The following is a 26,653-nucleotide window of genomic DNA, read 5'->3' on the forward strand; positions in this document are numbered from 1 at the left end:
CACGAGAAATCGCCCGAAACCAAATCGAGAACTAATAGGCCGTTGTCCAACGAGATGAGAAAACGAGTGATGCATGATGCAACAGAGTAAGATTGATGTCAACGAGCAATAGATTTGAAGTAGTATAGCCTTTCTTTTATTTTTATCTAGAGTCCCCGGGGGAGATTCCCTGTGATACATGAAACACATTGGAGCCATGATCACAAAGATACCCATTTCAGGGGCATCCATCTACTGTCACAGAGTCTGAGCAATCAACTCTGGCGGGGATGCATTTTATTCTATACCCAGAAACTATAGTCAAGTTGCTGCCAGGTCTCCTTCGCTTAGTTAGTTAACTAGTTATGCAGCGTAAGGCTAAACAATGACCCCTAGCTTTGGGAAGGTAATATGTTAGAAATTGGTTCCCTCCTGTTTCCCTAATCCCTGGGTGTTCCTTACACCTGAAAACTGTATACCGCGAAGACAGGTCTTGTATATCAGCGGCATTGAAGGTAGGTTGTGTGATAGCGTATTGGGGCGCTAACCACCACGAGGCAAAAAAATAACCCGATACAATAATTCATAGGTCCGCCTTTGACAATCTATAAAAATGGGGACGCGATCACTTCATTTTTTTAAAAGGAGGAATATATTGTGAAATAGTCGAGATAAAGGGAGATTCACCGTCTAGAGATATAAAAAAAAAGGGATACTCATGTACAAGTAAGACCATGCAGACCGAAAAGAAAATGATTTGGAGACATTGGGGGTATTATCAATATCAATAAAACAAGACTGAGAAAAGAAACTGAGACACGCCCGAGAAAAAAAAAAGGACAAAAGGCTTCTGTGAAAAAGAAGTGAAAAACAAAAAAAAAAAACCGACTCTCTAAATGCATCCAAGCGTTGACGGGGATCATAGAAGCACTCATTGAAGGGCCCGGGTCGTTATTTCGTAGTGTCGATCAGGTGAGATCAGGCACTGGTGCATATGAATGCTGGCGTTCCAATGCGGAGGGGTCTATCCGAACGCCACGCATCGGCGGTGGGCCGAGAGATGATGATAAAAAAGACAAAAAAAAGCAAAAATAGAAAAAATCGCACTAGAAACTGACTTCCCCCGCGTCACTTTCCATCATGGTCTCATCCCAATACTGAGCAGAAGGTCTCTCACGAGCCGCAGGTTGAGAACCCAGCGCGATCGCTTCCCCTTCACCTCGTTCTACAAATTCATCCAGACTGACCTCCTTCAGGATTCGCTGGAAATACATCCGCAGTGTGCGAAGGCCACGCAAATATCCACGATCGATGTCGTGCGGGGTGTGAGGTGGACATGGTGTATCTGGAGGAAGTTCGTCCTCGCCAGTGACACAATTAGCGAAATCGACAATTTTCAGTTGAACGTTCAGTCTATCCTGGCCATCATTGGAGGTTCCACGTTTGAGTGGCGGGCGTTCGCCAGAACGAGGCTGCTCTTGCTGAGATGGAGATGGAGATGGAGATGGAGATGGTTCTCCGTCATAAAGAATCAAGAGACTGCTAGCGTACAGCCGATAGCTGGTCAGCTGTCGAATCATGTGCTCTAACAAAGCTAATTTCTCCAGAATGACAGGGATCTTTTTGGCAACACTGGTATAGCTGACACCGTCATAGAGGAACCGAGTGAGCGCATCCTGGAACTCACGACCAGATTTCAAATCTCGTCCGAAATACTTGTCCTCGAAGATGTACTCCTGTTTCTTGACGTTCCAAGACTGCATGCCACAGAGCCGTACACCCAACTGCTGCGAAGTAGTGGACTGGCATTTCCGTCGCTGAGACTTCTTCTTCTTCTCATTCGCCTCAATACCATACTGTCGAGTGCCCATCTTCAAATCCAGCACGCATGGTTTATTCATACCCGCCGTCAGATCCTCAAGAAGGAGGAAGAACTGCACTCGTTCGTCCTTCCTCAGCTGTGCCTCTTTAGGGTTGCTGGGTAAGGTTGGGTTGACAGGCTCTTGTGGTTTGAAGCGGGCTGAATCAGAAGTTCTACTAGAAGCAAAAACATCGGTTACATGGCAACCATTTGTCGAGTTATTTTCTGACACTGGCGAAGCTGACCGTTTCGCGGTGGAAGAAGAATTCGACATCGAATTATCAGCTTCCATGGTGAAAATATCATCCTCCTTGTCAGCGACATAATCCTCGTCATCAAAGAACAGGAGCTCTCCATTGTTGCGAGAGTCCATGCTGCCACGTCTCTGGAGACCACTCCCGGAATGCCGCCGTCTTGTGTGAGAAGCCCGAGAGAGCGAGCTTGCTCGGGTAGGCTCCTCTTCGGTCCGGATCTTCTCTAGGCGATTTTGATTGGCCTCTAGGGCAGTTGAGGCCGACGACGAAAGAGCAGGCTCACCAGGGGGCGCCTTAATGTCAATCGCTTCGGTCTTCAGAGCTGTGATTGGTCCAGGGACCGGTAGCCGGTTGCCGGCCGATTGGTCTTCTGATAGGTTCTCTCGGCGGCGTGTGGTGGTGGGCATGTCGGAATTAGCTCTTGGCAGATGGACATGACCGCGAGCATGCCGTCGATGATGATGAATGGCAGGAGGGCTGAATACCTCGCGGAGAACCTGCTCCTGAAGCTTGAGATTGACAGTTGTGGCGCCCCAGATTTTGGCCCGCTTGCTCAGAGCCGACGGATCAGACTCCACTGACATGCCCTCGAGGCCGTCAACGGATCGTGCGCGGTTTATTGAAGCATCTGCTGTCCGTGGTCGCTGCTGGCGGGTAAAAAGATCGGCAGGAATGATGTGGCGATTGTTCTCAAGAATAACCTTGGGGATAACCCCTGTGACTTGGGACTGGCTAACTATTCGCTGCTGCGGCTCTTTTCGCTCTGCTGCCTCGAGAAGCTGTGAGGTGAGCGCTGAAGTTCCATTGGCAGGTGTCACCTCTTGAGATGTTCCATCGGCAGAATCAACCTGATCCTTTCGTTTAGATGTCTTCGAGAAGGTCACATTCAGCACTCCGATGTATCTGACCGGAATATTAGTATTTGATACGCTGATAATCGTTTGCTTTGCATGGCATTGAATTTACATACTTTGGAAGAAATACCAGCATCTCTGGGTGCCTCCGTTCAATGCGTTCGTAGAACTCATTCTCTCGGTTGTTCAGCTGCTTGCATACAGCACGTCTGGAAAAGCGGAAGACAGTGGTGTGCCCGCCAACCTGATGTCGATAGGGCTTCAATTCCACAGCACCAAGAGGCTTTGGGGGCGGGGGTTTAGGGCGGGAGAGAAGCCGGGAACGCTGAGTAGGTGTCGCAGTCGGGGTTTCCGCCTCGTCGGTCAGATTGGACTCCTCATTAGCAGATTGAACACTTTCGTCTGCTGACGGCTGTTCGGCTTCGGAATCGTATGTTGAATCCCAGCTGCATTCAGAGATGGTACTCAAAGGAATTTGCTTTTCTGGCAAAGTCTTTTGTGGAGAATGGATATCGCCATGAAGGATGCTTCTATCATTCTTAGATCGCAAGGATATATCCACATGGCTAATTTCCTCTTCGGGAGAATCGCTACGTTCTTTGGGTACTAACATCAGCTCATGACCTTTCTCCACAGTCGATAGCTGACCCGGCTGTACATCAGGGCTATCGGAGAATTCTTGTAGGTTATCAACGCCATCAGGCACTGTACGCTCGTGGGGGAAGTAAACGGCAGAAGAAATCTGCTCGTTTTCCTCCTCCTCAACTGCAATTCGCCCCGATCCACGCTCCTCTTCCTCAAAAGAGTTCAACGGGGATATCTCGAGATTAGGATCCTCCTGGAAGTAGTCACGGGTGCGCTCTGAGTATTGAGTTGGAATGCTTTTTGAGAACGAAGATCCATGGCCACCACCAGGTGTGAGATGGAAATTTCGGATCTCCTCCAGCAAGCTGCGAGGCAACGCTGTAGGGCGACGCTTAGAGGGCTCATCGTCTTGTGTGATCTGAGAACGCTCATCTAGAGAAGGTTGGAAAGACGGAGGGTCGCCAAGCGCGGAGAGTGAGCTGCTTTTACGAAGCGAAGTTTCATGCTCTGAACGATGTGGTTCTTGTTCATAATCCATGACGCGATCTATCGACTCCAACGTCTCATCTTGTGGTCGGCCGCGATCCTCTCGTGGTTTACGATCCGGTGATGTTGTGGCTGTGTTCTCTTTGAAAAGGCCCAGGTAGTGGCTGGATTTACGGCTGCGCACATGAGAGCCCGGATCCGCATTGGCCAAATTGGCTTCAATGGCGCTGTCAACTCGGCCACGACGGCCTCTGCTGGGACTCCGCTCAACCGCCACCGGGGCTTGATGGGGTTCTTCTCGAGGACTGAAGGATAGGAGATCCCGACTGACCTGAGAGTCCTCGCCAGAGGATACGGTCAAAGGGGAGACATGAGAGACATCATCTAGTGTGGACGGGAAAATATTCCGTTCAGGTAAAGTGCCTTGAAACCGACTGGTTTTCGTACCTGTTTTATCCAATGGCACCTTGTACCGCTGCGATCCCAAATGAGCCTGCACGCCCGTCTCAACCTCGGTTTTCTTTGAGCGATCAGTCGGCGAGGTCGATGCGCGCAGGAGATTCAAACGAGGAACATCGGAGGATGAAAATAGAGAGGAACGCAAAGGATAGTTTCTGTGGACGTCAACTTCCATGTGGGAAGGGTCGACGTTAAAACGGTGGGGAGAGACCTTGGAGAATGCACTTGGAGACACGGATGCATCATCGAGGCTAGGGATCAAGTTGACCTGGCGCTCATTGCCCAAGGCCTTTTCGGGGGGTAATTGTGGAGTAGTTGCGACGCTATCTGATGGGAGATAATGAGTAGCAAAAATGCTGTCACGTTCTGACAGCTGGGGCCTGTAGACAATATCTGGATGCGCAGTATTTTCTGGGGGTGTGGTCGCGGTTCTTTTTAGAGGTAATAATCGGGAGACGGGTTGGGACCAAGAATGGGCGGTGGGAGATTCAGCGCGCGACGGTGATAAAACCTCTCTAGACCCCTGAGAGAGACGGCCCTGCCGCGAGTGTGGGGTACCTTCATGTATCGTATCCTTGGAGCAATCATGTTGGGCAGGTGTAGCAGGTGTCACCAGGGGAGTAGAGAGGGTATCTTCGGAAACGGACGGCGAGTTTGACATGAGGATGACATTGGTCAAGCACAGAACGGGATGGTATAGAAGCGGAAACCGGAGTGGTTAGGCGTAAAAAAAAAAAAAAAAAAACAGGGATTGTTAAGACTAAGATAATTGGACTAGAACCTGAAAGAACGATAGGCGTCAGAGGAATTTCTATGTATTCAAGGGGGGGGAAAAAGGAGAGTTATGGAGGGGGCACGTTTGGGCATAGAGAGATCTTACAGGCTAAGAAAAAGCCGCAAGTCGGAATGCCGGGGATCAAAGAGTAAAAAGAGGAAGAGAAAGTGGAATTGTTGAAGAACTCTGGGGGAAGTTTCCAAGAAGAGGGCCTTTGATCGTCACCGCCCTCGAGTGGATCCGATTTAAGAAGATTAGGGGAAAATGATAGAGATATTAGAGACTTCAAACCACTCAGGAAGAGATAGAAGAGGAAAAGAATACAGAAGAAATATGAAGTTATATGAAGTTATATAAATTTTTGTTCTTAGAAAAATTGAAAAAAATTGAAAAAAAAAAAAAATCGGGGAGTTTGCCTCTTTGCAGGTTTTCTATTGACAACTGACGAGAATGGACATCGTCTATAAGTACAACAGGAGTACTCAGTCTATTGTGCAACGTCTTACAGAGTTGCTCTTTCTCAATACATTTTGGTTATGACTAGGGTTCCTAGAGTATTGAATATTGGTATATATTAAAATATTGGGATCTTGGAATGAAGTGATATAATACTCCGTACTATAGAGGGATATAATTCCACCTAAGCCTAAATAGCCCAGGCTTGCAACATCCCTGAGAATTTTCAGGAACCAATTCTTGGAGCCTGATGTTTTTCAATATATACCTTATGTACTCCGTACATTCAATATATTTCAATTCCTATCTCGCATGATCTACCAATCACCTGTCTCAATGCATGGTTGTGCAGCCATGACGATCGCTAATAGGTGTCCTTGATTCTCCCAAGACTTTCAATGAGCCTCGAACGTATTACCTAGGCAACATCTTCACATTTGAATATCCTTGAAACTTCCCCTAGTCCGAGGTTGAGCTCTCTCGGGCTAACCCAAGCCTTATTAACAATATTGTCCCCATATGGGAACTAAAACCACTAAGAGTGATCTCAGATTAATTGCCCCCACTTTGAAAAGCCACCAAAGTGACCTTATCTCGAGGAGAAAAAACGTGATTTACAAAGATTTGGCCAAGACCAAGCGGTATATCCTGTGAATTAAAATCCTATAAAGTTGCTGCCTGTTTTAGTTTCAACTCTTTACCCATTGGAAGTACAAAATATATAATTTCAACATTATGTATGTAGTAGGTATATGTATCATCCATGGGTAGATTTCATCTAAATTATTCAGAGGGGTACATCAAGCTTATATATTCCAAAGCTTGGACAAAACTAACAAACATATTTAGTGATTATCTAAAAGGACAAAAAATCCAACAGCGGCTAAAATGTGATTGTGATGGGATGAAAAGTGATTGGGAGCCGAGCGGGTCGTAACCCAACCAGAATGCTCAGCGAGGTGAAGTAGATGCTCAAACTGCATTAGGGGCTAAGCCATGGTGACCAGGTTTCATCTCAACGAACCATCTTCCCTGTAAAAACAGCGAGAAGAGGAGATCCCCGCAGATCTCTGACATTTGTACGCCCCGCCGACAAGCCTCCTATGGTCTACGACTCCCTAGTAATGCCGGTTTCCTTCCACCATGCGCCTTCACTCACATCTGAGACTGCTCTGCAGTAGGGCACTAAGAGACCTCATACACCCCATTTTCCCTGGTCGTTTAGCAAGCGCTTCTGCTTTCTCCTATGTCAACCACCGTGGGAAAGCCGTTAAGTCTCATGTCGTACGAGTATCTTACTTCAGTCATCTACCTTGTCAATCTACTATTTTATTGAGGAGCTCCCAATCAGCGTTCTATCCATTTATTTCATAGCAGATTCACCAGCAAACCTACTATCTTGACTTCAATATGAGTCGCTTGAACGTGGATACTACAGTCGGAGGAAACCACCAGAGATATTCATTCATGGAGACACCTCTCGAAATGCACCCATCACCCCACCGTCAGGATCTATCAGCACCTCCTCCAGACTTGAGTGCACCTCAGCATCCCGCAGTGGAAGAACTACCCAAAAAGCGACAGCGAGCATGGTCATATGCACCGAGCGAGAAAGAGCAGCAATTTCAGCATCAGGGAATAATGCCAGACTATACCAATTGTCCACCGCTCGAGCAACACCCAGCCAATTATGCACCTTTGGCTCGAAACCAGCAGGAGCAACACCACACCACTGCAATGTCTCCTCAGACGTACGAAATTGCGCCCGAGCACCAGCAGCATGCCGCTCAACTTTATACCCAATCCTATACCCAGTCATATACAAACATACCCGAACAGCAAACCCGCTCGATGTCTCCTCAGGCTTATTCGAACCAATCACAAATAAATATACCAGAGCAACAGCAACACCACTGGCACCAACAGATTGGGATGAACATAACAACTCAATATGCGAATGTGCCCGAACAATACCAGCACAGCACCCCGCTGTCTCCCCACTCATATGCGAGTCATCCATATGCAAGCCATCCGTATGCGACGCAGCCATACACGCACATCCAGGAACAGCAACGTGACATGGAAACATCAACTAAGCAATATGCCTCGTACCCCGAGACTCCCGGCTCACCCCCGGTCTCGCCAGGTCCACTTCCCCTGAAGGTAAACCATGAATGTCCACCACAAAGCGACACGGTGGCCATTGTTCCGGACGAAAATCCCCTCCAGTCGCCCAAGTCCCCATATTTCCCTCCACCCACTAGAGTGGCGACATCGCACGCCCCCCAACCAGATGACTTGAGCGCATACCACCAGCCCGGCCAAGCCATCCACCCAAGCCAGGAGGGAGGAGGATGGAGCAATGGACTGTGTGAATTTTCTAGTTTCGGGATTTGTTGCCTGGGAATACTCTGTCCGTGCATTCTGTATGGGAGAACACAACATCGACTCTCGATGAAATCAAGAAAGGAGGATCCGACCAACATGCTCGGTTATGAGACATGCAATGCCTCGTGCACGGGGATGGGACTGCTATGCGGATGTCAATGTAAGTCTAACTCCAATTTCAACTTCAGTCCGGTTCTGGGATTGAGCGAGATCTGCAACGCGACCGAGGAACTGAGGGCAAAAAAAGAGCACAATTCTCACAAGATAACAGGGTTACTGGCTACCGTCCAGCACACTAGAACGAGAAAGGCATATGGCATCCAGGGTAGTATCGGGTCGGACTGTGTGCGAGCTACCTGCTGCACATGCTGCACATTGATTCAGGACGAGAAAGAGATCCAGAAGCGCGAGGAGTACCGCACTCGTGCGGCTAGGGAACGCGGGGCTGCTATGCTCTTGCCGTATACTACCCCCGGGCCGATGTCGTATGGCCCGCCACCGCGATAATGCGCTAGGTCTCGCGAGAGAGTAGAGTTCAATGGCACGGAGTCTTGTGTACTCCGCGAATGTATATAGTTTATGCATTGTGACGTAGTAGCGTTTGTTATTTGATTGTTATATGTCAAAATGTTGGATTTAGACCAGTTTTGTAGGGAGTATGAGTACTCCGTAGCTGGTCGGCTCTGTGCACCAATAGATGTGAGAGAGATGCGTTAAATTTTAAGGCCAAGGCTGGCTACACGTAAATTCACTACTCTGCTCAGGTGATTAGATTTGCAGATAATTGCATGCAGCTGGTGAAATATGATTTATCATATTGACACCTACGCTGAACTTCAACAATAGACATAGCGAGGGAGGAAGTTAGGCTAATTAGCTTAGCTGAAGCGCACAGACAAAAGTAGGAGGGAGAATTGGTTCATTCCAGTGGAATCAACAATCTATTCATCGCTAAGCAACTATTTTACCGCAACATGTAATCTCATCGCTAGGTCCAAGCTCCAGTTTTATAGCCAATAAGCTAACCCTTTCGAGGGCTACTACTTATATCCTTTGACAAGTATCACATCATTAGATATTATTAAAGCTTTCCATCAAAGCATCGAGGGTCCCGCCTAAGAGCTAGCGGGTCTTTGTAGGCATGGAATGTAACGGATGCTCCGCAAAGGACGGGGTAATACATGTAGGATGTATCTATCATCTCAACAAGAACAAAACAATCGTGTAAACTAAACTAGCGAGTGGACTCTAACTAGCCCCGATCTCGTGGTCTCACCGGGGAGATGAGTATATGCGCCACGAGATCCACCAGGTAGCTCACCAATCCTCCCTGAAGACATCTGTCTACGGAGTCCTTTGTACTACGGAGTACATAATTACTAATTCAATAACCCTGACTGTCAAACTAGTTACGGGAATATGTAAGGCGTGCATGGAAGAGGCATATGGAGCATAGATATATGCATGTCGCAAGTCCAGATACATAACTGATGCATCGACTGGTAGTGGGCAAGGCGGGACTATTCCTAGAGGCTGGCGCTGGCGTGGAAATATCTCCCCCGGGAAATATTGACAGGGCTAAAGCCCTTGTTTTCGACTAGTTGGAGATCGCTGATGTTAAACACCCGCTAATATGTAAGGGCAAGATATATATCAACCCAATAGCCACTGCTGCGGGACAGCAGTCATTCTGTAAGGCAACCTTATTCATTCAAATTATTAGAATTAAGTAATGTGAGACCTGTTCATTGCCCTCTTTGGGCGTTTTTTGGGTTCTGCATACCTGCTCGTGTATATATTCAACCTGGCGCCTTGATATTGGTGTCTCCACTTATTTGAGAAGGCATTCTCTATACTTTGCTGATTGCCGTATGGCGGATTCAGTGGCTCAAATGGCTTATGGCTATGACCATGATAACTTACGCCATGTGGTTATCACTTCGACTTGCTTTGCCTTCGTGTTGTCTACTACCGCAGTCGGATTCCGGATTATTTCTCGAATAATTAATGGAAGCGGTCTTTTTCTGGATGACTGGCTCATTATAATTGGGTTGGTGAGAAACACGCCTCGAACGCTTATACTTCAAGGCTAACCTTTACAAACAGATCTTCGAATACGGTATATCGATCGCAGGAGTTGTGTGTATGTCGTGATTATTCACATCTAAACTAGCCTCGAACTAACACACGGCAGTACTCTACAATGGACTAGGAACCCATATTGTTGAGCTGTCCCCCGAACAGGTCGCTATCTACCTGAAGGTAAGATACTGCATTCAAATTGCGGTGCATAGCAGTGCATCGAATTTGTAGACTATGTACTGATAGATCCGCAGACACTGTTTACAGGCTCGATCCTCTACACCGGCTGTATTGCAAGCATCAAACTATCTATCCTGATGCTCTATCGCAGACTCTTCCCTGTCAAGACCATGAAATACGCCGTAAATATTGTATCTCTGATCGTGATCATGTGGGCTGCCTGCGGTATTCTCGCAGGCTGCTTCGTTTGTATCCCAACCGAGAAGCTGTGGCACCCCATGATAGAAGGTGGTTGCATGAATCTGTCCAAGTTTTACTACGGTCTTCAGATTCCCAACATCGCAACGGACGCAATAATCCTCTTGATGCCCATGCATATCGTGTGGAACCTTCCCATCTCCAAGATTCAGAAGCTGGGTCTTTCTGGGATTTTTATCCTGGGATTCTTGTATGCTTTACCCACTGTCTCTACACTGAGTACTTTTCTGACATGATACAGGACTCTAATATTCGATATCATTCGTTTAGTCGTCTTGATCAAGCTTTCAACTCAGGGCGAAGACATCACCTGTGCGCATAATCTCCTCTCCGAATCACGCCTATGAGGAGTTGCTAACACCTCAACAGATAACCAAGTCCCAGCAAGCGTGTGGACATGCATCGAGCCCGCTGTTGGAATCGTCGCGGCTTGTCTGTCAAACATGCGGCCTTTGTTCAAGGTTATGCACACCAAGGTCTGGCCTAGACTTCCTAGCCCACATGCTACCAATGCGAGCAGTCCCAGTGATTCACACGTTAAAGAGAAGAATGGCTGGCTGCAACAGAACCACAGATCCACCGGAGGAGGGGGTAATTCTCCTAGTCCTAGGGGTGAATTGAATCAATCGCCAACTCATAACCAGTCCACCGTGTAACTCAAGGGAAAATTATATATCGTAAATTTTTTTTTTCTTTGTTATTTTTTACCTATAACAAGGAAGCTATGGTCGCTTTGTAAGCATCATGTTCATCAGAAGAAAAAGAGCACAAAGAATTCAAGCCATTGACTTAGTGCAACTGGGAGTACCAGAGACATGAAAGAATTGAATGGCTAGCCTGGAGAGAAGTGGATGACAACAAAGGCTTTTATAGCCTTTCCTACGTTTCTTTCTCTACTCAGAGGGTTTCAACACATAACCTAGATGAAAATTAACCAGAATTCATAAATAGCTCTTATTCCGGCACTTTCCTGAGTAATTCAAACAAGCAACCCACATTCAAACCTCCAAGAACAAGGTCCGCAGTGTCTCTCTCTTTCAGACCAGTTGATTCCAAATCGTTAACAACAAGACCTAGGTAAGTCCCAGTTTCACAACCCAGATTAACACTCAAGTTACTCCCCCGACAAAAGGATGCCTAACCCACGCTCACCGTGGCAGATAAGCTTTCAAAACGAGTGTCGTGCTTTCGTGAAAGAGGCAGAAACTCTAGCTGATTATGCCAGGAAATACCCGGGGAGTTATGAAGATAAGCATCGCGACAATATTCATAAAGGGCTTATAAACTTATGGCATCAAATAGCACGAGTGAAGAATACCGGACTTAATATGGTTGCGGAAACCCCGAAATGTTCTCTTATTCTTCAGGAACGCAGTTATTGGTTCATCCGGCCTCTGGTAGATCAGACCGAGTTTGAAGATGAGTGCGATGAAATAGAGGCTAGTATAGAGGGAATGGCGTTGAAGGTTGACCGCCAGGAGATAGAGAACCTTTGGGTTGCTGGATTCCTTGAGTCGACGTCTCTGCAACTCCAGTGCAAATTTTATGTGTAGATGGTGTTTGAACCTTTTATATGTGACATTATCACCATGTAGTCATCAATAATCAGGTAGTGTGACTAAAATTGCTACTCAGCAAATAAACCTGCGTTTGCTTCTATGCAACATACTATATTAGTAGAGTTTTTCTCTTAAATATCAACTCCATTCTCTGCATATATGTAGCTTAACTTTTAACAGTGAATTTTCAGTTATTTGGCGTGGGGGAGGGGGCATCTGTCTTCTAGGATGAGGAGAGCTGCTAAGCAGTGCTTAAAATAATATTCAGGGCTCTAGACAATAGGAGTATCATATCAGAAGCAGAAATAAAAATGTATAGAAAGCAGTAGCGGGTGCATGATCAGCGGGTTATTGACGGATTGAGATATATTCAATTGACCCAGGAGGCAGCCTAATAGGTAGGCTATTCATTGATTTAGATATAATCAATTGATTTTAGTAGCAGCCTAGTAAGCTTAACGGCAACTAGAATACTTAAAGAGCCACTAGATCAATTAATATGAAGCTTTTCCTTTCCTTTTCCCCTTCAAGCACTGCCCCCATTATGTCGCAGGTAAGCCAAATTGAGATGAATCTTCTTACTTTATACGAGTTGTTAACACTTAGTAGCTTTTTAAGATCCATGCCATCGAGATGGAGGCAAAGCGCATTCGTCGGGCTGGTCCTGAGTGCGTTTCGTACGGGGTATGGAATGCCATACTATCTTGGCAATTTCCGGTTGTTGATGGCTATATTACAAGGCCACAGGACCAGCACACCTCGCAATCTGGCCAAAAGGGGTATTCTGACCTTCATACCTTTCACTATCCAGATGGCGAAAACAAGGCCGATAAGTTCCTCATCACCCAGTGTAAGAGGAAGGGTTTAGAAGGCCGGAAGTCTGTCTGGACAGAAGGGGCCGAGCAATTGCGCCAATATCTGAGTGCAACACATAAGACTCATCCTGTGAAATCCCGCAAGCTAGTTTACGGTATTGTTACCGTAGGGAAATATATGCGTGTCTATAAGTACTCCGATGCGCAAAGAGATGTTGTGGATTGGGCTCCGCATGGTGTAAAAAAGGGTGCATTTCTTGATATTCTTAACAAAACAGATCAACCCAAGATTACAAAAATCCTTGATTATATCAGGGATAACCATTGAGCTCTGAAGATGTCATCGTGGCTGGATCCATACTACAAATTTACATACAAATCCTAACAAAAATCCCGGTTCCATTGACATTAAGAATCATTCATTTGAGCTCCCAAGAAAGTATATGAGATGATGGGACGTAAAGGGTAATAGGGTGGTGTTGTGGACAGTATAGGTAGAACTGTGTATGAGGTAAGAAAGAAAGAGGGTAACTAGGAGGCTTTATGTGGTGGAATATTTTGAAAAAAACAGCCCATGACTATTGGCATAATGATTGCAATAGTACCCGCAGTAGAACTGTATTTCTGTCGAAAGTGAGGCTGTATTATTAATTATTATTTTGTAATGAAAATGAACAGAGTGGTAGTCGAGAGACTATGTAAGTATTTGGCAAGCCTGTGCACCAAGCTCTATATCGAAGAGGATAGATCCCATCAACGTAAGGCATCAGCTGCAAATCCTCTAGGGTTCCTTGTTGAATGTTCACCTAACCCCGGTTCCGAAAAGCATACCACACTAATGAAAATGAAAATTGTTGTGCAAGTCAAGCCTTCATTCTTGCATCACTTTATAGAGCTTTCCCTTTCGGCTCTTCGTGTATTATACTCGGCTTCATGATCATACATCAACTCAACAGTACAGTCATGGCCCGCACACACATGGTCTCTGTTTCGGGCGTCAATCCATACCCAAATTGCCTTCTATGCGGAGTGGAGATTTCGAATCTCTGCCCCCGAAATGTGGATCCAACCCGTTCTGACATCTTGTTCAAAGAAAATAAATGGAAACACTACAGGAAAGCCAAACTTGAACATGTGATGGTCCCATCAAAGGAGGTAGAAGAGGCATATCTCGCAAAGTTCCCTGACATGTGGTCATGCATGTGTCGAGCCAGTGAGTTTTATAAAAACATCCTAGATCCAGTTTATCCTAACCGACACAGTACTCAAAGGGCCTGGTACCAAATACTCTCTGAGTGGCATTACTGCAATTGAAACTAGCCCCACTGATCCTTACATTATTCCAAAAAACCCCAGCATGGCACGAATCGGCGGGAAAAGGCGTAATATCAAATACGATGACGATACCTTCACGCAATTCTATGCAGCGTCCATCAAAAAACAACTGAGTCGGTTCAAAGGCGAAAATATCGGATTCGTTGTTCATGCCCACTGCTGGGCTCTTCTCGACCGAATTATATCAACGACATTGGTCGAAAGGAAAATGGAGAAATTCATTCGTGCTGCCCGAAAATACTGGCGTGACCATGAATTGTGGGGAATTTACGATTGTTTGCTCGGCTCATGGAAGTATAGTGGCTCGAAAAGTGCTCATCCAGGGTTCGAGTACGGCTGCGACATATTTATGAATCCTTTCATAGTCCCCGAGGTTCAAAAAGCAATCGACAACGCAAGGAAGACTAAGAAAAAACAAAGCCAACGTCGTGGTAGTAACGTGCCATTGGAAGTTGCGATTATGATCGCCGAGTGGACTTGCCCCATTGACTATACACCGGCCGATGTGATGAATACGCGAAATATGCTGTCTGCATGGCAATGGATATTGCCAGATTGGTTTTGGAAGAGGCGGCTAGAAGAGGCGATATTCGTTGAACTGAAATCACTCAGGGAGGCCAGCGATTCAATCGATTGGCAGGGCCTACGGCTTGATTTGATGGCTCTTGTTTCTGATCAGGAGTGGTATTCCTTCAGCGGGTTGGCGAATCGTGAACGAGTGCTTAGCTTTATGACTGCTATCAAGTCGAATTTCCTCGACATGTCCTGAGGATGGAAAACATCGCTTACGAAATTAGTCCTTGTTTTAGTATACCGGATTCTGATCTCTTTTTATGGAAACAATTATGCTAAGTTTTCTATATCTGAAAAAAGAACGGATATTTAGTGAATATGGTCCTATGGTAACGAACGCTCTTGGTATACTTATTTTTGTCGATTACCAGCCCTGAATGGGGGATCTATACTAATTTTGGACGAGGTACGAAATACTTATTGCAAGGCGGCAATAACTTACTATCATTAGGTACCGGGTACTTAGATGTTCCCCAAGCATACACCCAGCCATTTTGAGGGCCAAGCAATGCCTTCCCAGGCAGGGTATGTTTATTACAACTGCTCCTGAGCTCCTTAACAGGGCACTATGATGCATCAAGTACTACATGTAGTAAGGCGCCGCCAAGATACCTAAATTGAATCCCCGCGCCCTAACCCACATGACCCGAGCGCATAGACGCTAAAGCTCCGATAAAGGCATTCTTTGAGAGGCGTTTCCTCCTTTTTTTTTTTTTTGGCTTTTGCCTGAATATGCTCTCTTGCTTTACGAGCTTCCCAAGCTGCACCGTGAACCCATTATGCGCGGTCTCGACGAAAGCACAGAGGTCTTTTTACGTACTGGCCAGAAAGCCCAGGAGCAAGTGCGACATGCTTGGGGTGGCTTCATAAATTTTGCGGCGCGGGATAATGTTCTTGAGGTTGCGTTGGGTTTGATGTTGGTTCCCCTTCTTGCATAACCCAACAACCAACGTGTCCGAGAACCACACTGCTAACATCTATCTTCTAAAGTATAGCTAATGCGTTCACTAAAGTCGTCACATCTTTCGTATCAGACCTTGTTCTACCGATTGTCTCTCTACTGCCATTTCTGAACCGAAACATGGATGAGAAATTCGCTGTTCTCTCCAAAGGTCCGAATTACGACCAGCAGTATGGGTATAATACCCTCTATCAAGCGAGAGAAGATGGTGCACTCGTTCTGGCTTATGGGTATGTGGATCTTCCTGAGCTACTCATCGAATTTGTCCTGCCAATCAGGTTAACAAATATTTATGCAGATTGTTTATCGAGACAGTCCTCAACTTCCTGGGTGTCAGCCTTACTTTGTACGCAGTCGGACATTTGTACATGCTTATCTTTCATGACAAGGTCATTAAGCCTACTGTTCGGTGTCCATACTGTAAGCAGTATATTGGTAAATCGGTAAGGAGTTTGATCGAATATGTGCTTTGCCTTGGCTAATTGTTCAAAGGCGCTTCGCTGTCGCCATTGCTCATCATGGCAAGACGGGAGAGAAGATGAGCCTCGGAGTGATGAGAGTTCTCGCGAAGAACTGCCTAATGCTGAGGCAAGTTCTGTTAGGGAAGTTATCTAGAGAATACTAGATGACGGTGAATCTTTTCAAGGTACGGAGACGGATTTTATGCACGAGTGGGTACATTGATTCTTTTATTGTTGAGATTGACCGAGAGGCATGAAAAGAGAGAGGCTTGATTTGTCAAAGGTGAATTGGGATTTGAATTAAATGTACAGGAATATCTATAATATTAAGACCAAGGATGCCAGATCAAATATAAATGTCTATAATTTTATATCGACCACCATTCGAATTCACTCATATCCTGTACCGGTAAAGTATGTTGTTGGCGGCGCCAAGTCCTGCGGGCGTGCTTAAGAAACTTCTCCTTAGGAGACCAGGCTGCCTCCCAAGTCGAAGGATGCCTCAGAGTAGTTTTAGACTGCAGAATTCCAAAGCGGAAATCAAGAGGATCCCCAGTGCCTCGAGGAGACGGCAGTCGCATATAATAGCGGACGCTGTCAGGAATCTCCTCAGGTACATGGCTAACCATGATCAAGGCTTGGTCCGGCGTGAGACCAGTGTACCGTATTTCAGGCTCAATTCGGGAACGGATGCGTCTAGTTTTCTCGCCAGTTTCCAAGAATTGCAAGCACAGGTTACGCTGTGCTGCGGACATACCCGAGAAAGCTTCATCGAGGATAACAATGTCCGGCCTGGTGACGAGGGCTCGGAGGAAAAGCACAATGCGTTGTTTTGCGGGGGTGAGCTGGCCAAAGAGAATCTCATCCGCGTACTCAACAATATGATCCAATGGGAAGTATGCCCTGTGGTGAGACATCTTCTTGAAGGTCGGGAGATGGGCAGTCGATATTTCTGGTATTTCGCTCGTGTGGTAATTTGGATCCAGTAGAGGTTTAAAAAATCTCAGGATTACAGATATGTCGAGATCTCGTTCAATGTTCAGCTTCGGCTTTGCCAGGAAGGTCTCGGCGAAGGCGGTCTCAAGCGCTTCACGGATTGATAATTGACGCGGGAAGAATGCATGGATCTCGGGTGATGAGTGTCCAATGCGAGACTGTAATTCAAAGATTGAAATTCCTGGTTTGCCAGGCTCCGGAAGCCTGGATTTTCCGAAAAGCTCAATGGGCTGCGCATACGCCTGCGGATGATCGGATGTGATCATTGATAGCAAGGTTGTTTTGCCTGAACCATTGGGCCCGAGAATCGCCCAGCGTTGCCCCCGACGAACTCGCCAGTGCAGCCCACGGTTTGATGTGCCATTCACATACTGCGACCAATCACCGAGGACCACCTTGTCGCCATACTGGACACGAACTCCTTTCATTTCAATGACTGGCTCTCCGCCCAATGGTGCCTGGACTTCTGAGGACCTTAAATTCTTCGTATGGGCGACCAGATCCCCAAGGAGTTCTTCGTCCAAGATACCGGCCTTCAAGTCTGCTTTACACTTATTCAATATTTCTGCTTCCTGTTTGGGTAGAGAGCCCGGTACAGTCTTTTTTATAACGTGTCTCCAGACGTCGAGCGTGTCTTCGATAACTGGCTTTGGCCCTTGCAAGAGAACCTCATGGGAATTGCCCACCACCATCATGTGGGTGATCCAGTACGGCACCTTGTCCTGAGGGCGCAGAGCCAGAATGAGCCGCGGGGCCTGTTTATTTGCTAGTCTTTCAAGAAGCAGAGAGATTTTCCCCACTCCCACCGGGTCCAATCCCACTAAGTGAGGTTAGAATGTCGCAGTCATCAAATGTGAAATTGAAACACTCACTAAATGGCTCGTCAAGAAGCAATAGCTCTGGTTTGCTTAGAATTGCCTTTGCAATTCGCGCTCGGCGGGTTTGACCATTGCTCAGACTCGAGACTGGCAAGGTAAGTAGTTTTCCTAGCTCAAGACTGCGAACAGTCTGCATGAGAAATTTCTCATCATGCAGCGTGCCTTCCTTTTCGCCGTCCAGCGGATTCAAGGAGGTCTGGCCACGCAAGTATTGCAGCACGGTCCAGTCGGTCTCCTCCCGAAGACTCTCATAGCGAGCACTGAGATATGCGCCACGGATTCCCCCGATGGCCCCCGAGCCTTCGCCACTGAATCCAACATATTGGATCGCATTTTCCACTAAGCGTAACCGTGGGTCCTTTGCCGCGATCTTGTCTGTGAGGAGGTATGGGTATGAACGTGCATTGGGCGGGAGACAGATATGTTGGCCGCGGAGTATATGGAGGAGGTCAGTTCGGTCTGATGAACCAATTATAGCCCAGTGTTGGTGTTGCTCGGGAGTGGATGTGGCGGGTAGAGTGAAGTTCAGGTTCGGGAAGAGAGGTGGATTGGACGAGTCTTCGGCAGTTGGGTATTTCTTGTAAAAAGTTCCATCTTGAATGCGAATGAATGGGGTTGTGGAATTGAAACGGGTTAGGCGATAAGCTGTAGGCCGCAATACCCTGGGCCGCAATTTTGTTCGGAGTAGCATGATGGCCTACTGGAAAAGCCGCAAATGTTCGGAGATTGGAGATTTGGGGTAAACATTTTATAGCTCACGTGATCATATGGGGATATGCTTGTATCTGAGCCTCGGATCTATGAATTGCTGCAATACAGGTGCATTTAGCATTTATAGCAAGATTACGAATGCAGTATTTTTTTTATGATGGCTAATCAATCTGGAACATGATATAATGGACTTGTATATTTATATATATCATGTGACCCGAGCAAAGTCGACCTTTCCGCCTCATCCCACTGTTGAAGCAGTCAAACAACATCAATAACCAACAAGAATAGTTTGAATTTGACATCAATCATCTCTCAAGCACATATGGACATTTTCTCGAAGATTGAAAGGCCTGAATAGTTCCACACGTGACTGTTCCGATCTGATCGCATCCGATCCCGAGGCCGGATACTCTCATGTTTCGGATCTGCATGCGGGAGTGTATCTTGACAGTTTGAGGTGTGTTATAATCGCGATCTATTGTATTAGTCTGCAACTGCAAGTAGTGGATAGGGATACTAGCAAACCAGCATATCCTTTTTTATAATTCTCGCCAAGTAGTAAATTCATAATAGATGTGAGCCGACGGTTACTGGGGCGGGTGTGGCCACCCGACGTCTTAATTATCGGGACCCGATCTGAGGTCGTCATGGATATAATATCCGGTCTAATTCCTGCTTTGTTTCCCCTCAAACTGTCGGCACATCTCGTGCTTTCCAATTGCGGACTCTCACGTGGCAACGACCCCGCGTTGATCGAATATCAAAGAAAGCACCAGCATTTATTCGACCAACCAGTGGACTTTCGAGTGTAGATATCTACCCAGAGAGAACCATTGGAAGAGGCAACATGTCAGCCAGCACGTACTACTCTCCGGTCCTTGAGGCCAGCCGCATCTTCTCCGATCTTTGCGAACAGTCGGAACGCTTCGACTTGCCACCAGAGGTCCTCGCAAACAAAGACCGCGTCTCGTTCTCTACCAGTCATAATGAAATCTATTTTCCCATTCCTTTCAAAGAGACTGAGACCCTTGCCGCGCTGAAGGGTATCGAAGGTTCCGTGGCTGCTGCTATTGCAGACCTGCGCTTTGGTGCTGGTGCGGAACCTCGTGGCATCCAAGTCAATCTCGAAGCTGCCACTGCTTTTGGCTGTCAAGCGTACATGGCAAAGGTGGATGGTCTGTCAAAACTGGACCGGGCGGTGAAATCGAAACTAAAGGGTATGTACTTCTGTGTAGACTGATCTGCAGAGGGATAGGACAATATTGACTGTAACAGATACGGATCTGTTGGCTGCCCAATCCAACGGCTACCGACGTATGTCAGCTAATCTTTACAAGACTAAGAACCTAGATGAATACTTCCATATTCATGGCTCGCTGGAAGCTACGACGACCTTAAAAATGATTGGACTGGAGGGCCAACGACCAGACCTGACAGACTATGAAGACATCATCAAAGTTATTGAAAGTAAGGTACAGCAATACACAACTACAGAGCTTGAACAGATGAACAAGGAGAAACGCCAGGCTGGTGTGACTGCTTACAAGCATGAGGACTTCATCAAGACCCCCCATGTAAGTTTGACGTGGTGTTGTGTTTGACCGCAACCAGCAAACTAATCATTTGACAGGGAAAAATCAACGTCAAAGAGCCTGCATGGAAAGTCAGCAAATTGCCTGGTGATCTTCCTCCAACTCCTTTCCCTGCTAGACGCAACAGCAGCAAGAGGATCCTCGAGGGTATCAAGGTGCTGGAAATGTGCCGTATCATTGCAGGCCCGACTATTACCCGCATTCTAGCCGAGTATGGTGCCGATGTCTTGAAGATCACCAGCCCGAGCCTTTCCGATGTTCCGTTTTTCCAAGTCGATGGCAACATGGGCAAGCTTGCAGCAGATCTTGATTTGAAGAGCGAAGCTGGACGAAAGGAGTTCGAGAAGCTCCTGGATGATGTGGATGTTATCGTAGATGGTTACCGTCCCGGAGCACTGGATAAGCTTGGATACGGAGCAGAGGCCATGGCTGCGTTGGCAAAGAAGCGCGGCAAAGGCATCGTCTACGTGAATGAGAACTGTTTCGGATATGAAGGCGAGTGGGCTGGCCGGGCTGGATGGCAGCAGATCGCAGACTGTGTAAGTTCTCAGATCCAATATTTGCGCCACTCAGATTAAAGCTGACCTACCTCCACTACAGGTTACTGGAATCGCCTGGGCTCAAGGAAAGTTCATGGGCCTCTCAGAACCTGTTGTACCCCCGTTCCCCATCTCCGACTACGGCACAGGCTGCATGGGCGCTATTGCCGCACTGACCGGTCTCTACCACCGCACGAAGACCGGTGGGTCGTACCATGGCAAAGCCTCGCTGATGCACTACGACCTTCTTCTATTTGCAATGGGACAATATCCAGATGATGTACAGGAGGAGCTTCGTAAGGCGCAACCACCTGAGTTCTTCAAGTTGCGTCACTGCGACAGCGTTGACCGCATCTCATCGACTGTGCTGAAGGGCATGCAGGAGCAGTTCCCGCACCTGTACAAGCCTGCCGGTTGTGAGTCGGAAGGCCGTAAGCCATTGACGGAACTATGGTCATCGCGTGCATATGGTGCGGATATCGAGGTCGTGAAGCCAGTTGCAGCCATTGGTGGAGTGGATAATCAGTTCGTGCGCTCTAGTCGTCCGAATGGATTTGACCGAGCTTCATGGGAGGAGTTTAATCTTGAGGAGAAAGATGCGAGGAAATGTTAGTTGTTTGAGCCCTGCTATCTCATATTCTTTCTGTCTTTGAACACAGGAAACACACTGTACATAGATTGCAATGAAACCCAGTATCCCTGTTACTAGAGTCTCTGACGTAGATTCAGTATGACCAAATTGAAGAGATCAGGTGTATCTACGTCGTTCGTGATAGAGCGCTGATATCGCTGTCGAGTTCCAAAAAGCTGGTGATAAGGTAGGTTATTTCCAACGGGAGATCTAAGAATTTCATGATTGTGTCGGGCAGAGAGAGAGAACTCGAGAGGAAGTGTGAGGTCGCCTAGGCAGGTTAACCAGTTCCCTTTCCCCCCACTCCATCTGGAAGCTATACCTATCACGGTTACTCTGGTGAGATATCACCAGGGTTAGTCTTGGCAGCATCTAGATCGAGTCATTATAGAAAGATCCACTGAATATAGCCGAAAGTTAGCCGGGAATGTTCTGTTCAAGCGAGTGAACTCTTAGATTTGTTTGGACTTGGTCATTGACAGTCGCGAAGCCTTGCTATCGAACGCGACTCAGGTGTTCGATGGTACCTCAAACCACAACCTAATTAACAGCACAACAGTACTTAGCCGTATATACTGCCTCTAAGGGACGCTCTATATATACGTAGGATAAAATTCCAATATATTTTGTTTGATTTGAATATCTGCTGTTATGTACAAAAAAATGGGATAATAAACCATACTGCCCACAGAGTAGTACTAGGAGTGTTCTATGTAAAACCAAGGGATAACCAGGAGCTCCATAAACCAAAATCTAGACCAATCCATGCCAATCGCTACACAATAATATCTCACTATAAATGTTCAAATCTTACCTAGGCACTACCTACTATATAGTACTAGCTAAGCCCCACCACAGACGTAGCGTAAGAAGTTTCCCCAAAAACAGGTTTCATAACCCGTTTTTTTCGTAACCCCATTTTTTGCTCTATTTTGACAACATATGTACATATATTTCAAAAATCTCTAGCTGCATTCTTATGTGAAATTGACCAGCTATAGATCAGCTGGCCCATCTAATATGGGTCAGCCGAATGATGTCGAGCAAGAGAGAATCCGCGATTTATCAAAGTTTGTTGATTCCCCGCGCTGCGGTTGCGATCGCCACTAACGCATCCCCTGATCTCAACAGATATTATTGTACCTTTGATCAACCCTATGCAAGCTCAGAACAAAATGATGTCCAGGACAAACCCTTCCCTCGTCTTTCAAACGATACCACCTTGACTGCCCTAACACAACTGGGTGTCTATCGCTTTGGATGCAATCGGTCTTTTGTTTCAATCATCGACGGAGAAAGTCAGCATGTCATTGCAGAAGCAACCGCGTCGATCTCTCTTCGGAACAAAGATATTCATCGCCCGGATGATGGCATTTTCCTAGGCGTCAATACACTTGACTTGGAATGGGGGGTGTGTCCCCACGCTATTCGACTTTTCACTGGACAGGATCCTTCCCAAATACAAGACACGGATAACATCACGGCCAACCAGACACGTAACATAATTCGCGATTTCACCAAGGAGGATTTCTACAAAGATCGCTCGTATGTGCTTAACTGGCCTTTCTTTCGATTTTACGCCGAGGTGCCACTGTACAGCCCTTCTGGGTTCGTACTAGGTTCATATTGTGTGGTGGACAACAAGCCTCGAACAAATTTCGGAGACGAAGATGTGGCTGTGCTTCGGGAGATTGCCGACTCAATTACGAATCACCTTGAAAACGCGCGGATCGTTCAATATCATCGTCGTTCGGAGAATTTGGTTAAAGGGTTGACCAACTTTGTGAAAAGTCATTCAAAATTTGACCCCAATGGTTCCTCTACACAGGGTCAGATGGAAGCAACTGCGAAAAAGCTCAATTCTGAAGACTTGAGACGATTAGCCAGCGCAGGCAACATGGTTGGAACGCTCGAGTCTTTGCCCACACAAAAGGATATTGAAGTCTCGTCCGCAAGTCTTAATGAAAAGGAAGTGTCGATATTTTCGCAAAAGATTTCTCCCACGTCAAATTATACACTGCCATCATCGCTTTCTGACCCAGCGGAACCACTTTCCTCTTCCGTGGAAGGAACCACAGAATCATTAGTGCCAGAAAATGTACCCATCACTGAACGCATAGCTGCGATCTTTGCCCGTGCCAGTCTCCTCTTGAAAGAATCTCTGGATCTGGACGGGGTAATCTTTCTTGATGCCCACCGAAACGACCCGCAATTGTTAGTCATTCTTTCTTTGGATAGGTAATTAATATTTTCTAACTCTAGTTTAGCGAGCCTCCTGAGCGGCATGATGATTGGGACGCTTTACCAAATTTTGAGACGGGTTCCGCTGGTTCACGCTCTAGCCCCTGGGGTTCTAATGCAAATTCGCACAAAGATGCAGAAAATTATTGTGGCTCCTTAGGCCAGGCTATAAGCTGCAGGCCAGCTCAGAGTAACACTAACACGAAATCTCAGGTCAAAGTGACCGAAGAGTTGCTGCATTTGTTGATCAAACACTTTCCAGACGGCCATATCTTCAACATAGACAGCAGGAGTGATCCGGCTAACCCTGTGGACTGTGCCAATGGCAATCCAGGCAGTCCTACTCCTAATCTTGAAATCATTCGACAGATCCCTCATCGCCTCGCTCGTCAGCTCCCTGAAGCCAAGTCCGTACTTTTTTATCCTCTATGGGATTGGAACAAATCACGATGGCTTGCAGGTACACTGGTATGGGTAAATGGAAGCCATCGTCCTCTGGGCGCAGAAGACCTGCACTACTTTAAAGCTTTTGGAGATTCTATGATTTCCGAAGTATCCCGGATACATTGGACCGCCAGTGAGAACTCGAAATTCGACTTTGTAACTTCTATCAGTCATGAGCTTCGCTCCCCACTACACGGGATCCTCGCGAGCGCAGAGTTGCTGCATGATATACCGCTCCAGACTGCGCATCGTGATATGGTTAACATGATCTCAACATCAGGACTGACATTGCTGGACACAATAGATCATCTGTTGGTTTTATTCACATTCCGTTAAGCAAAACCATCCACTGACATATTTCAGGCTGGACTACTGTAAAATTAACAACTTGACAACTACGCAAAGTCTCAGCGTGACCAGCACTGAAGATTCTTCAACAACTCTAGTCTCCGACTTCAATCTCGATTCTTTGGTTGAAGAAGTCGCTGTGATACTCCATACCGGCCGAACGGCACCCAGGCTTGTCTCCTCTCTCACAAGTAAAACGTCTACTGCTACTCCATCCTTTCAACCCATCTCTCATAATACTCGAAATGGGGATGAATTGTCAGTGATAGTAAACATCGAGCAGTCTAGTTCGTGGAATATCCGATCAGTCGCTGGCGCCTGGAGAAGAATAGTCATGAATCTCCTTGGCAACGCAATGAAATGGACGCAGGCCGGCCTCGTCGAGGTATCGTTGTCACAGGCCGCAGCTCAAACTGAAACAGAGCCTCGCCTGGTCCATCTCCGCATCACAGACACCGGCCAAGGAATTACACAGGACTTCCTTAAAAACTCAGCATTCTCCCCATTCGCCCAGGAAGACGCCCTCTCAGATGGTGTTGGGCTTGGACTCAGTGTCGTGCATAAGCTAGTGACTTTCCTGGGTGGTCATTTGAAGATGAAGAGCGAAAGCGGTGTCGGTACCCAGGTCGATGTTTACATACCCGCACAGTGTCCCAAGGATCATATCTTCGCTAAGGACGATGCTTCCTCGCTACGAATCCAAAGAGACAAGGACGCTCTGAAGGCATGCCTCGTTGGGTTCAACGGCTGTCCTGACTTGAGGGAGACGCCCACTGGTATCCTGAGCTCCGATGCGAAAAGAATGCTTTCTGTTCAGAATACTCTCGCCAATGTTTTTAGAGTGCAACTGGGATGGCATATCGCACTGGCTGATTCACTTGAGAAGGGGGAGGGTGACGTCGCAGTCGTTGAGGAGGCAAAATTCAAGGCTATGTTGAATGGCCAATCACCATCTACTATGAATTCCGGCCATCATTTCAAATTCTTTATTGTCTTGGGCAGCACGAAATCCTCCCAGAACTACTCTCTTCCTCCGAATGCTATTCTGATGTTACAGCCGTACGTCCAAAGCTGCCCCTTCTGGTCATTACTTGAGCTAACTTTAGATGCAGATATGGACCTCGGAGGATCCGTGAAACCGCCCAAACAATCATCGATCTGCACAAGTCACAAGCTGAAACCAGTGACCTCGAAGCTCCAGTTGCCGTTTCACCAATAAGCCTTGGAACTCTTCCACCAGAACCTACTCTATCAAACCTACCAGAAACATCGAAAGGTCTTTCACAAGGGCCTCTAGTTGAATTGGTTTGTCCGAGCCCTCTAATCCCGGACTCGCCTCAAATGAACAATATGAATGTCCTCATCGTGGATGACAATGACATCAATCTCAAGGTGAGTTAGCTATGCCCTCACCTTCTCGCATATTAGCCCTCTTAATTCATTCCTTTTGATCTGACTTACAACCATGGAACAGATCCTGGCTACATTAATGCGAAAACTTGGCTGCAGTTACGACACGGCTTCCAATGGGCTGATTGCTTTGGAACAAGTCGAATCTTCAAGTCGGAGATATGACTTGATTTTGATGGGTTAGTTTACAAGCTAAACATCCCTCAAGCAAAAATTACTAACTGAGTATTGATTTTAGATTTATCAATGCCTATAATGGACGGGTTGGTTTCAACAAGCAAGATCCGACAGCACGAAAAGGACCATGGTCTCCAACCCTCCCGCATCATGGCTGTCACAGGTGTCGCTTCGGATACCATGCAACAGGCGGCGGTCACCGCAGGTATCGACGATTATTTAGTCAAACCTCTCTCTCTTCGTAAGCTCAAGAAGCTTATGGAACCGACACTCTAATCAGATACCATTTGTGAATACAACAGTTATCTCCGCTGATTTTTGTAGGGCTTTTTGGGAATTTCTGTTCAGTCCTAGCCAGAGCT

The 26,653-nt window shown here is 46.7% G+C and overlaps 9 protein-coding genes across 9 annotated transcripts; 7 read left to right on the forward strand and 2 right to left on the reverse strand.

Moving 5' to 3' along the window:
* Positions 1–1,085: 1,085 nt before the first annotated feature.
* Positions 1,086–5,139, reverse strand: N7479_010518 (inositol polyphosphate kinase KCS1; the record flags this gene model as incomplete). Its single annotated transcript, XM_057258209.1, has 2 exons — positions 1,086–2,997; positions 3,065–5,139. The coding sequence occupies 2 exons, from the start codon at positions 5,137–5,139 to the stop codon at positions 1,086–1,088; spliced, it is 3,987 nt and encodes a 1,328-aa protein (XP_057105667.1).
* Positions 5,140–7,119: 1,980 nt separating this feature from the next.
* N7479_010519 (DUF614 domain protein) lies at positions 7,120–8,604 on the forward strand (the record flags this gene model as incomplete). Its single annotated transcript, XM_057258210.1, has 1 exon — positions 7,120–8,604. The coding sequence occupies one exon, from the start codon at positions 7,120–7,122 to the stop codon at positions 8,602–8,604; it is 1,485 nt and encodes a 494-aa protein (XP_057105668.1).
* Positions 8,605–9,968: 1,364 nt separating this feature from the next.
* Positions 9,969–11,273, forward strand: N7479_010520 (uncharacterized protein; the record flags this gene model as incomplete). The annotated part of the gene is made up of 6 exons (XM_057258211.1): positions 9,969–10,151; positions 10,204–10,240; positions 10,292–10,359; positions 10,434–10,807; positions 10,859–10,929; positions 10,987–11,273. The coding sequence occupies 6 exons, from the start codon at positions 9,969–9,971 to the stop codon at positions 11,271–11,273; spliced, it is 1,020 nt and encodes a 339-aa protein (XP_057105669.1).
* A 1,447-nt stretch (positions 11,274–12,720) lies between these two features.
* Positions 12,721–13,319, forward strand: N7479_010521 (uncharacterized protein; the record flags this gene model as incomplete). The annotated part of the gene is made up of 2 exons (XM_057258212.1): positions 12,721–12,729; positions 12,786–13,319. The coding sequence occupies 2 exons, from the start codon at positions 12,721–12,723 to the stop codon at positions 13,317–13,319; spliced, it is 543 nt and encodes a 180-aa protein (XP_057105670.1).
* A 635-nt stretch (positions 13,320–13,954) lies between these two features.
* Positions 13,955–15,095, forward strand: N7479_010522 (uncharacterized protein; the record flags this gene model as incomplete). The annotated part of the gene is made up of 2 exons (XM_057258213.1): positions 13,955–14,204; positions 14,254–15,095. 2 exons carry the CDS (start codon positions 13,955–13,957, stop codon positions 15,093–15,095), a joined length of 1,092 nt encoding a protein of 363 aa, XP_057105671.1.
* A 583-nt stretch (positions 15,096–15,678) lies between these two features.
* Positions 15,679–16,475, forward strand: N7479_010523 (MscL family protein; the record flags this gene model as incomplete). The annotated part of the gene is made up of 4 exons (XM_057258214.1): positions 15,679–15,815; positions 15,890–16,090; positions 16,159–16,303; positions 16,353–16,475. The coding sequence occupies 4 exons, from the start codon at positions 15,679–15,681 to the stop codon at positions 16,473–16,475; spliced, it is 606 nt and encodes a 201-aa protein (XP_057105672.1).
* A 214-nt stretch (positions 16,476–16,689) lies between these two features.
* N7479_010524 (putative ABC transporter) lies at positions 16,690–18,886 on the reverse strand (the record flags this gene model as incomplete). The annotated part of the gene is made up of 2 exons (XM_057258215.1): positions 16,690–18,137; positions 18,190–18,886. 2 exons carry the CDS (start codon positions 18,884–18,886, stop codon positions 16,690–16,692), a joined length of 2,145 nt encoding a protein of 714 aa, XP_057105673.1.
* An 870-nt stretch (positions 18,887–19,756) lies between these two features.
* On the forward strand, positions 19,757–21,653 carry N7479_010525 (CAIB/BAIF family enzyme; the record flags this gene model as incomplete). Its single annotated transcript, XM_057258216.1, has 4 exons — positions 19,757–20,126; positions 20,185–20,483; positions 20,540–21,040; positions 21,102–21,653. The coding sequence occupies 4 exons, from the start codon at positions 19,757–19,759 to the stop codon at positions 21,651–21,653; spliced, it is 1,722 nt and encodes a 573-aa protein (XP_057105674.1).
* Positions 21,654–22,707: 1,054 nt separating this feature from the next.
* On the forward strand, positions 22,708–26,567 carry N7479_010526 (hybrid sensor histidine kinase/response regulator; the record flags this gene model as incomplete). Its single annotated transcript, XM_057258217.1, has 6 exons — positions 22,708–23,885; positions 23,939–24,667; positions 24,720–25,763; positions 25,817–26,096; positions 26,179–26,293; positions 26,353–26,567. 6 exons carry the CDS (start codon positions 22,708–22,710, stop codon positions 26,565–26,567), a joined length of 3,561 nt encoding a protein of 1,186 aa, XP_057105675.1.
* Between the last annotated feature and the right edge of the window lie 86 nt (positions 26,568–26,653).

This window comes from Penicillium vulpinum (assembly GCF_028829585.1).
Source record: "Penicillium vulpinum strain IBT 29486 chromosome Unknown utg000004l_segment0_segment0, whole genome shotgun sequence".
NCBI lineage: Eukaryota > Fungi > Ascomycota > Eurotiomycetes > Eurotiales > Aspergillaceae > Penicillium > Penicillium vulpinum.